We start from the raw sequence: 11,337 nt of genomic DNA, 5'->3' as shown, positions 1-11,337 counted from the left end.
CTTCATGTAGTCTTAAACCCAGAGCCACACAGCCTTTCTTCATGTAGTCTAACCCAGAGCCACACAGCCTTTCTTCACGTAGTCTAACCCAGAGCCACACAGAATTTAAGGGGAACCAGTTTAAGGGGTTCTTTTGTTTGTTTGTTTTTTGGGTTTTTTTTTTTTTTTGGACAAATGGAATGTATTAATTACATTTTACCAAGTATATTTTTAAATGTGGCATCTTCTGTTTGACTCTCCACTTAATCCTTTTGGAAACCTGAGCATGGGGATGTCTCTTTTGGATCGAGGTTGCTCTTCTACTGATCCAGGACTTGTTTCACTAGGAGAAGCATTCTTGACTTATATGTGGTTCTCCCAGCCCTCTGTCAGAACCTGTATCCCACAGAGCAGCAGCTGTGCTAAAGATGGGTCAGCTGTTGGCTGAGAGTGGCCTAAAGAGAGATGGGGTCCACTATGGACAGCTAGCGGGCTTTACTTGTTTGAGTCTGGACAGGCATGTCCAGAACCTGCAGTGTTGGGGCTCTTTGTTACTAACTCTCTTCTCAACTCTCTTCTCTAGGATTCAATGTGGGCAGGAGTGCTGGAGGGAGATCCACGGTCAGGGAGATTAACCGGGATGCCTGCCATTTCCCTGGTTTTCTGGTTCTCCAGTCTTTCCTCCCTAAGCACACGAATGTCCCTGCCCTCTATTTTCTCCTTATGGCCTTGTTTCTGCAACAGCCAGTGAGCGAGCTGCCTGAGAACCTGCAGGTCAGTGTGCCTGTGACCAGCAGCCGATGTAAGCAGGGTTGCCAGGTAGGAATTACCTAGTAAAGTGTCACTGTAAAACTTAGAGATGCTCTTACTTCTGACATTTAAAGTTTGATGTGAGAATTTTAAAAACCTGAACGTTTGCTAGGTAATTGTCCTAATAAGACATGCTTTTGTCTTGCTTCTTCTCTTGATGGTTGTTCTGTATGATGGTCTGTGCACGCAGACCTGGGCTGATAGTAATGATGATCTAAAGGATTGTTTTGAGTAATGCAACTTCACCTAGAAATATGGTTTCACTTTCAGATCGTTAAAATGAAGGGAGGGGCAGGGAGATACTGAGTCTGCATGGTGCTTGATGTGTAAGCTTGAGGACCTGGGTTCAGATCCCCTGAACTCAAGTAAGAAGCCACCATGGCTGCACATCCTTGTGACCCCAGCCCAGTGGGAGGGGGGATGGGTGACCCCTGGAGCTTATTGACTATGTTAGCCAAATTGATGAACTTCAGGGTCAATGAAGAGACTTTGTCTCAAAATGTAAGAATGGAGGCTGGAGAGTGATCAAGGAGAGGCACCAGATGTCTGCCTTGGGTCTCCACACACCAAGGTTGCTTATTATATATGCGGACATGTGTGCACACTCATGAACACACACACACATACTCACACACACTAAAATGAGTAGGTACAAGTTTTGATTTGAAAAATATTTTTAATTTTTCAATGACTAAATAACATCTACATTTTCAGGAAACTATCAGTGATTTGAGTTGTCCTTAAAGACTATTAAAATTGTCTAAATGTAGCTTATGTCTGTGGCTTCATAAAAGACTTTAGCCCATATGATATTCGAGTCACTTTCAGTATTTGACCAAACACTTTCCATGAAATCCTAAGTTACATTAAATCAAGGTGAAGACTTGGGCAGGGTGTGCTTTCCAAGTGCTCGTGACTCGCAAGGCACTATAGTCATGAGGGTTAGGAAACTGCTCTAGTAAGGCTTATTTTGTCAACTCTTCTTTTTAAGTAACATAACTCGGAGTCATTGCTGAGTTTGGAGAGTGTGTGAATTGTGCTTCTTGAAACTCCTTGCTTGAGACTGTCACATTTATAATTTCACATTTTGCTAATGCGTGTGGGGGCTGTGGCCATATTTTGTCTTGAAAAAAATGCTGAGATAGAACAGGATGATTGCTGGTGGGTACCATACTGACCAAGTTCTGACGCACAGAACAGAGGGTTAGCACTGACCTGTTTGTCATTACTCGGTTTAAAAAGGAAGAAAGGGAGGGAGGGAGAAAAGGAAGGAAGGAAGGAAGGAAGGAAGGAAGGAAGGAAGGAAGGAAGGAAGGAAGGAAGGAAGGGGAGGAGGGAGGGAGGAAGGAAAAGTAGTTTTAAGGAAATTTTAGAATAGTGGAATTTCTAAGGATCTCCTCTAGAAAAAGAACTGGTAGTGACTGTCCATTGCTCTTTCTGCAGTTTGATCTAGATTCCATCTGGACATTTATCTTTGGTGTCCCTGCCTCCAGCGGGACAGTGGTCTCCTCCATTCACACCGTGTGCACAGAATCCGCTTTCCTGCTGCTGGGGATGCTGCGAAGCATGCTGAATTCAGTGAGTTGTGGAGGGCGGGTGGGTGGGAGGGCCTGCACGCTATGCAGCTGCCTTACAGGCAAAGCTTGCTGTTATTTACTGTATTACCTTTTTCCTTGTCCCACCAGCCCCCACCCCGTCTTCTTAGTTCTGATGTAAGGACGGACAGGAAGACCACAGGCTAGAGGCTAGAGGTGTGGCTCAGTGGTAGACTCCCTGCCACATGTGAGCTGGGGTTTCTCTTGAGAGACCTGAAGCCACAGGCTCCAGAAGCCAGGGTCTGCTCCTGGTATTCCAGACACACTAGCTTCTTTGCACTTGTGTTTCTCAAGTTTAGGTGTCTGGCAAGAACAGTGATTACCTCACAGTGTATGAAGATTTAATGAAGTAATATATGCCCAAAATACTTTAAAGAGTATCATAAGTACTACCTAATATCCTCATTAGATATATTTAGTAGATACACATACACAATCATGGTATCTTGTATATATTAAATGTCTACACATTGAGACTCTAAAACTACTCTCATTTAGGTGTTAAAGCATCAACAGACAAATAATATTTCCTTTTTCACCCTTTGTCTTATTTGGAACTTAGAGATGAAGAATTAGAAGTGGCAGCTCCGGCCCCTGTCCAGTGAAGGATGACGTAGCTCACGCACAGCTTAGACGTGCCTGTCAGGACAGAGACTGGCCTAGATTCCTTGAGTTATATGTATCTGATGACTATAATTTAATTCACACTGTTGTTCTATCATCTGAAAACAAAAACTCTGCCATAAAATGTATACCCTTAGGGTACCCTAGGGGTGTCACTTTCATGATGATCCATAAACAAATATAAAAATCTATATTAAGGAAGATGCCACACTTGGGGTAGGTGTGAGGAAATAGATATTTTTCAGATACTTATGTGTCATCTTTTCTTTCCTGTAGTGCTGTGGTGTGTTGGTACTGGTGTTGCACTGTGCTGCAGTGCATTGGCTCACAGGGAGGAAATGACTCCGCATCTTTGTCTTATTCCCCGTTTTCTGACAGGATGCGCGGGAGCAGCAAGCCATACTCATGCTGAGAGCAGCAACTGTTCTTAGCTGTGCTGCAGGGGTGCTGGCCACCTTTCTAAAGATGTGGCTGGTTTTCTGGCGATTAGTTTGGTTTACATATGTGCACACACATCTTTGCTCATGTGTGATTTATAAAGTTTTGGATCATTGAAAAATAACAAATAATAAGTCCTCCCCCCCCCCACATCCTCCCTCCCTTCTCCTCTCTGAATTGAGGCAGGGTCTCATGTAGCCCAAGCTAACCTTAGACTTCGTAGGTAGCTGGGGATGACCTTAACTCCTGATCTTCCTTCCCACAATCCACAAGCCCAGTTTAGGTACTCTTAGAAGTATTGCTCAGGTAACCTGGTCATTCTCTTTTGCCCTGTGTTAGCCATGGCAATCGGAAGAGGAGGGCTCGTGGCTCCGAGAGTACCCAGTGACCCTGATGCAGTTCTTTCGGTATCTGTATCACAACGTCCCAGACCTCTCCTCCATGTGGCTGAGCCCTGACTTCCTGTGTGCATTAGCGGCCACCGTCTTCCCCTTCAACATCCGCCCGTACTCAGAGATGGTAAGGCGAGGGAGGGGATGGCAATGATGTCAGGCTGGAACCAGTCTCCTCTCCACCAGAGCTGCTGACCAGCTTTCTGTTTGTCACTCTCTGTCCCACCTCTCTGTCACTGCTGTGAAAGCTTCCCACTGCTCCTTCTGCCTTCCGGCAGAGCCTGAGCTCTGGCCTGCTCGTTCTCTATTTCTCCATGCTCTCCCAAGCTTCCCACTGCTCCTTCTGCCTTCCGGCAGAGCCTGAGCTCTGGCCCGCTCGTTCTCTATTTCTCCATGCTCTCCCAAGCTTCCCCCTGCTCCTTCTGCCTTCCGGCAGAGCCTGAGCTCTGGCCTGCTCGTTCTCTATTTCCCCATGCTCTCCCAAGCTTCCCACTGCTCCTTCTGCCTTCCGGCAGAGCCTGAGCTCTGGCCTGCTCGTTCTCTATTTCTCCATGCTCTCCCAAGCTTCTTGTTAACATCCCCAGCCAGGCAGCTCCTTTGCAGACCTTGTCCATAAGATGGTGGCTGTGTCCCTAGAAAATGCCCTTCCTAGGTAACAGGACAATTGCCAAATGGAGCTGCTTTCTTCTTTTGTTTTGAAAAGTAGATGTTTGCTGGACTTCATTGTAACAAGCGACCCATAGGTTAACTCTCTTTATAAAAGGAATGTGATTCTTTCTGCTCAGCTTTTCTTACCTCGCTTCCCTGCTCTTTTGTTACAAACGTTAAGGGGAACTTAGGCTGAGCTCAAACACAGCACAGCTACTTCTGTCCCCTCACACAGGCCCATAGCCACGGCTCTTGATTCTCTTCCTGTTACGCTACAGGAGCTAAAGTAAAGGTCCTTCTGTTTATATAAATGTAGAATGCTCATTCCAGACTTGTAAAGAGAGACACACTGGGGTGCTTCCTGACCTTAACACCTGCATGGATTAGAGTTTTAAAATTCTGGGCTTGGTTTAAAAAATGTGCATATGTATACATGTGTGGGTGCGTGTATGAGTGTGTGTGCATGTATGCATTCGAGCATGTGAGTGTGTGTTCGGACATGTATGAACTTCCTTATCTTCTCCTTATCAACATCTGTGACTTGCTCACTGCTCCTTTTCCTTTGCTTGAATTAAACCTGTTGCTATTTTGTTTATTTAGATATTTGTTCACCTGCAAACAAAAAAAAAAGGAAAGGAACCCAACCCTTGGGGATCACCATTGTACTAGATTCCTCCGTGACCTGTGACACTGGCTTCTCAGTGGCCTTCCGCCTTCAGATGTGCAGACTGTCACCTCATGTTACCAATTCACTTATCTGAAGTGTTTATAACCCCCATAAAGCCGATGTATCACTCACAGTCAGTCAGAGAGTGACATGGCATTGTGCCACATGGCTACCTTGAAAGCAGTATAGAGCCGTGAGCTGAGGAGCTGAATGAAAAGAACGGCTTAGGGCAGATAGTGCGCTTCCGATGGCACCACTGCCGCCACAGTTTTCATTTGATTTTTTTTGCTATTTTAGCACATGTACTGTGAAGGTGCTACATAAACTCTGATGTCAACCTGCCTGATTTCTTTCGCTAGGTAACAGATCTGGATGATGAGGTTGGGTCTCCCGCAGAAGAGTTTAAAGCTTTCGCTGCAGACACAGGGATGAACAGGAGCCAGTCCGAGTACTGCAATGTGGGAACCAAGACCTATCTGACCAATCACCCGGCTAAGAAGTTCGTCTTTGACTTCATGCGAGTCTTGATCATCGACAACCTCTGTCTCACCCCGGCCAGCAAGCAAACGCCACTGATCGATCTTTTGTTGGAGGTAATGACAAAGAAATGTGTGTAGCACCTTCCTGCATTGCTTTTATAGTGAGACCATCCATCGCTGATTACGTTCTGTGCAGAATACTTTTAGATTTGCGGTTGTTCTGGATGACCTACAGGCAAAACATGTGAGGGTACACGGCTTTTAACATTACACGCGTGTTACTCTCTTTGTTCCACTTTTTTCATTCTTTAAACATGCTTCTTTTGCTTTAGTCCTTTATCACCTTTTTTCCTCTATGGTAAACCTTTCTGGTGCAGGTTTTTTGTACAGTTCTTCACCTGTGCCATTATACTATGAAGGAACTAGGGAAGAGACAACTCTGCTCCCATAGAACTTTATCTTCAAAATAAAGCCAGGCTGCGTTCAGCTCATGGGCAGGCGTGTGTATGTGCCAGCTCTCACTAACCAACCCTCGATCTTCCCCGTGTCCTAACGTCAAGCAGTTGCAGTCACCCACCACTGCCCTGCCCATTACTGCTACTCCTGCCCAGTGCAGCTTACAAAGCTTACAGCAGGCTCCTGTTTGTCCCTTCCTGTGGTGAGTGACAGGCAGGAATTGGTGGCACTGGAGAAGAGGGATTCTGCAGCTCGGGTGCCTCGTGGCTGTCAAATGATCAAAATGAGAAAATAATCACCTATTAGCATCACTAAAGGAAATAGAGCAAGAGAGAGTCTAAATGACCATCCCCAGCTGGTTCTTCTGTCCAGTGCATGCACAAGGTGCCAGAGTCCTTGCTGTGCAGTATGCGAGGCTGACTCGTGGAGGCTGCTTTCTTCAGAGGGAGGAATGGAGCCCTCAGCTCCACAACGGGTGCTTCCTCTGCTCACTCTAGTGGCTGATGCAACTGTGCAACCTCAAAACCATGGAAGGTGTTTATGTCACTCCTGTAAAAACATCTCAGTTTGGCCAATTAAAAGAAGTCACTATAGAATTTGGGAGCATTTTAGCCAGGCCACAAGTGTTTCAAATTGGCAGAAAGAATAATGTGTTAACAGTAAGCCACGTGGTTAAAAGCTTGCCTGATGGAACTTGTTCTTCTATGAACCTCGAGGAGTTCACAGGGCTGGAGCTTGCTGGTGGAGCTTGCTGGTGGATCCTGGTGGTGGCCATTGGTGACAGAGCTCACTGAGGGAGCCTGGTGATGGGGCTCCGTGGTGGAGCTCAGGGATGGACAAACAGCTTGCGAGGACAGATGCCCAGTACCTTAGCATCTAGGGTAAAATAAGGAACAGCTCATGGAAGCTGAAACCACAAGGTGGTATTCAGTAGAGAGGTGCTTGAATATTAGCATTGAGATGAGTGGGCCTAACCTGGCATTTCTTAAGCTTTTACAGACAACTAATTAATTAGTCATGAGTATCTTAGAGGTAGTTGTGAATAACCTGTGGATGCCCACTTCACCCAGTGCAGCTTTTGACATGGGTGTGTACAATCATGGCCCTTTTGCACCAGGAACAACTAGAGTGTCAGATTTAAGCCCCAAACAGACATTAAACTTTTTTTTTTAAGATTTACTTATTTTTATGTATATATGAATACACTGTAGCTGTCTTCAAACACACCAGAAAAGGGCATCTGATTCCATTATAACCACCATGTGGTTGCTGGGTTGAACTCAGCACCTCTGGAAGAGCAGTCAGTGCTCTTGACCACTGAGCCATCTCTCCAGCTCAGGGGTTAAAGTCTTTAAAGCTATAGATGAATCTTCATGTGTCTTTTTAATCTCCTGTAACAGGTGGCAGAGTCCCTTCGTGTGTTAAATACTTCTTACTTAACTCTTAACTATATTCTTGCAAGACAGGGAGATACGATACCATCTTACCCAGAAAGGTTAGAATTTGAATTTGTTTTTAAAAAATAGATATGGGGAGATTGTTCAGGCACCACATGCATGGCCTACACAAATAATGTAAAAAAAAAAGAAACTGAGTCTCTAAAAAGTAACTTGCTACTTAAGGAACTTTACACATCCACACACACATCCATACACACACACACACACACACACACACACACACATGCACGCACACACACATGCACGCACACACACATGCACACACACACACACATATGCACACACGCGCGCACGCACACACATACGCACACACACACCTGCCTTAAGAAGCATGATTCCTCTGACTGTGAGGTCCGAGGGTTTTAAGAGCAGAGGCATAGATCTGCTGCTTCCTAGCGGGAAGGGAGGTTCTTTAGCCCACGAAGCTTTAACCTGGCAGCTTGGAACCATGCTGTCTTTAGTCTTATTAGTGTGTTTCTGTTGTAGAAGGACTGCTTTGTTGATTACATCTGTGAAAAAGGCACATGGATTTCTTTTCTTTAGCAATCTCTAAAACTACGAGATTCTTGTTCATATGGAGTGGCTGAGTATGCTGCTGAGGCCCTGTGCACATAGTGTGATGTTTATACTGAGTGTGACACTGAGGCCCTGTGCACATAGTGTGATGTTTATACTGAGTGTGACACTGAGGCCCTGTGCACATAGTGTGATGTTTATATTGAGTGTGACACTGAGGCCCTGTGCACACAGAGTGTAATGTTTATATTGAGTGTGACACTGAGGCCCTGTGCACATAGTGTGATGTTTATATTGAGTGTGATGCTGATGGTTTGAGTGTAGTGCTGAGGCCTGCTCTAGGTCTAAGTGATACCTTAAGAGAGAAGAGTGGAATTTTCAGTAAGAAATACTTGGGGTTAGATCTGCCCTGTTTGTCACAGAGGCACATTCCCCTGAAACTCCATTCCTTCTTTGTAAAGGAGCCGCCAGGTTGTTGTGAGGGTTTTGTGTGTGAGTTATGTGTGTAGGTTCCAGCTCTGTGACCTTGCCGAGCCCTATACCTACTCTGTTTATTCCTCTGTACAATGATCTAACAATCGAACCTGTCTCTGATAAGTATAATGAAAATTAAACAAGATAGCACAGGTAGGTAATAGAACACGGTCCCGGAACTTGAGACATAGAGAGAAAGCCAAGAGGCCTGGAGTGTCTAATGATTGCTGTGCAGGTCTCGCTGTCCACCCAGCTGCTCCTGACGGAGTGGGTGGACTTGTACAGGTTAGATTGAGTTGGGGAGAGTGGAGCAGAGGAGTCAAAGCCACCAGCCCAGCTGAGGATGGTCATGAACATTTTCCTTTGTTCTGTGTCACATCGTTTTGGTTTTTTTTTTTTTTTGGTTTTTCGAGACAGGGTTTCTCTGCATAGCCCTAGCTATCCTGGAACTCACTCTGTAGACCAGGCTGGCCTCGAACTCAGAAATCCGCTCACCTCTGCCTCCCAAGTACTGGGATTAAAGGCATGTGCCACCATGGACTGGCTTGTTGTTTTTGTTTTTGTTTTGTTTTGTTTTTCTAATGTGTGTGAGTACACTGTAGCTGTACAGACGGCTGCTCGCTCCAGCATAATACACTGTAGCTGTCTTCAGACGCACCAGAAGAGGGCGTCAGATCTCATTACGGGTGGTTGTGAGCCACCATGTGGTTGCTGGGACCCGAACTCAGGACCTTCAGAAGAGCAGTCTGTGCTCTTACCTGCTGAGTCATCTCATCAGCCCGACATCGTTATTTTTAGATGACAAAATATTGCAGGGGGTCTATCAAGATGGCGGGGGGGTGGGGGGGGAGGGAGCATCTCTCAAGACTCCGAGCACTGTTCTGGGACAAAGGAGGAGCATCTTGCTGATAATCTTACCTGAGCAGACAGTCTCAGAGTAACGGCGTATACAACAGCGTATAGGGAGGTGTAACCATGGCCTGTCTGCTCCCTGGGACTTTATCCTGAGAGTCCCATATCTGCAACCAAAAGCTAAGACCCCTATGTGACAAGAACAGGATAGTTTGATTAAAATTTCCTGGAAGTAGGCAGGTGGCCATGTTACCCAAAGGCTTGAGCTGTCGGTTGACCCAGGAATAGCACTGCCCACTCCAAGTATGGGACAGCTCTGGAGACTGCAGTCCTCCTGAGTGTCCCAGCCAACCTTGGTTAGGGACACAAGCATTAGAGATTGGGCCTACCCAGAGCTCTGTTGTTGACAGAACAGGGAGAGACAGAAATGTCTTAGCACATTTCTAAGAACAACCTGACGGCTCCTTTACAAAGGAATGGAGTTTCAGAGGAATGTGCCTCTGTGACAAACAGGGCAGATCCAACCCCAAGTATTTCTTACATCAGTACTTACTGCTACTAAAAAAAATGTTTCTAGTTCCAGAAGGAGTTGTGGATGTATTTATTCCTTTGATGCTTCAGAGTAACAATGAGATTCACATTTGTTACTGGCCTCAGTTGCCTTATTCAGATGGTCTTCGTTGGAGTCACAGCAGCCAAACTTTCAAAGAACTTAAGATTTTGTGAATGTGGGCACCGCTGTGACCTTTAAAATAAGCCATTAGAGTTCTTATGTTCTTATGTGCCAGCGGCAGGGCCTTGGTATTCACATTTATGTCATTAACTGCCAATCACCACTTTGAAATAGATACATCCCCATTTTAGAGACAGGGTGTGACTGTTGGCTGTCAACATGACACAACTAGAGTCATTTTGAAAAAGATACTCTCAGTTGAGTACATACCACTACCAGGTGGCATTGTGGGCCATGCCACCCCTGGACAGGTGGTCCTGGGTTGTATAAGAAAGCAGCTGAGCAAGCCTCGAGGAGCAGGTGGGGTTGTCAGAAACAGTTGGAGGGCTGTGTTTCCCTGTTTGTCTGCACCAACGGCACGCCTCCACCTACAGACACAAGAACGAACGTTGTAGCAGTTGGAATTGTTCACTATGTGTCCAAGGCCTGACATTTCAAAAGGACAGCAAAGGGCTTCTTACCATTTGCCAGACTATGCACTTGAATGTCAGGTGCCTGGGTGGCTCTGCTTTAGTGACCAACAGAAACAGCTGTCTGTTGGTAGTTCAACTATGTCCTAAACTTTTGTTCAAAATAAGCACTCCACAGAACTCCATCACCACACAGCTGCTCACTGTGCATAAACCGTGCCGCTCATAGACAGCTGGAGGAGCGTCGTCATTGGCTCCAGCCAGCCTTGGTGCTGCCCTTCACAGATAGGAAAAAACTCAAGCCATAGCTTCCTCCCTCTTAACACATATAAAGCTCAACACTGGGTTGTGGGCCTAATTAAGTTTTTCTTTGAATATCTCTTCCCCATTGAGGACTCTTTGCTACTGTATTTCTTGAGTTTTTACATTTACTTTAATGACTTTATGGCTTATTTTATTATATACCTATAAACTGCTGAAATGAGATATAGTGGTGAATTACCAAATATTTTTCACATAGTAAATATTATTTTGGGGGAGGGAGGTTACTTCACTTAGACCATATAGTTCCCAAATAAAAGACACAAGAGCCTTTATATTTATACTAAGCCTTAAAGCATTAGAGCTGGGCAGATATCAGCCCTCTATGCTAGTTTGTCTACTTCCGTGTCAATAACCCTGAGGTATGACTTGGCACTTTCAGCTTTGGCCACTTGTACTCCAACAGGCCAGCCCTCATGGCCATGCACTCAGGGTCTACCTACCCCATGGCCATGCACTCAGGGTCTACCTACCCCATGGCCA

The 11,337-nt window shown here is 45.6% G+C and overlaps 1 protein-coding gene across 8 annotated transcripts in view; it reads left to right on the top strand.

Annotated features, from left to right (window-relative positions):
• Wdfy3 (WD repeat and FYVE domain containing 3) overlaps positions 1 to 11,337 on the top strand; it is a 247,489-nt gene that overhangs the window by 180,159 nt on the left and 55,993 nt on the right. For 7 of the 8 annotated variants that reach the window (XM_031337002.1, XM_031337004.1, XM_031337009.1 and 4 more), the window contains 4 exons: positions 563 to 798; positions 2,233 to 2,367; positions 3,786 to 3,965; positions 5,513 to 5,746. In XM_031337002.1, coding sequence (XP_031192862.1) covers positions 563 to 798; positions 2,233 to 2,367; positions 3,786 to 3,965; positions 5,513 to 5,746 — 785 coding nt within the window. The remainder of the gene's footprint in view (positions 1 to 562; positions 799 to 2,232; positions 2,368 to 3,785; positions 3,966 to 5,512; positions 5,747 to 11,337) is intronic. The other variant, XM_031337005.1, reaches the window with a different exon arrangement.

This window comes from Mastomys coucha, unplaced genomic scaffold (assembly GCF_008632895.1).
Source record: "Mastomys coucha isolate ucsf_1 unplaced genomic scaffold, UCSF_Mcou_1 pScaffold22, whole genome shotgun sequence".
NCBI classification, from domain to species: domain Eukaryota; kingdom Metazoa; phylum Chordata; class Mammalia; order Rodentia; family Muridae; genus Mastomys; species Mastomys coucha.
This window is presented reverse-complemented; position numbering and strand designations above follow the sequence as displayed.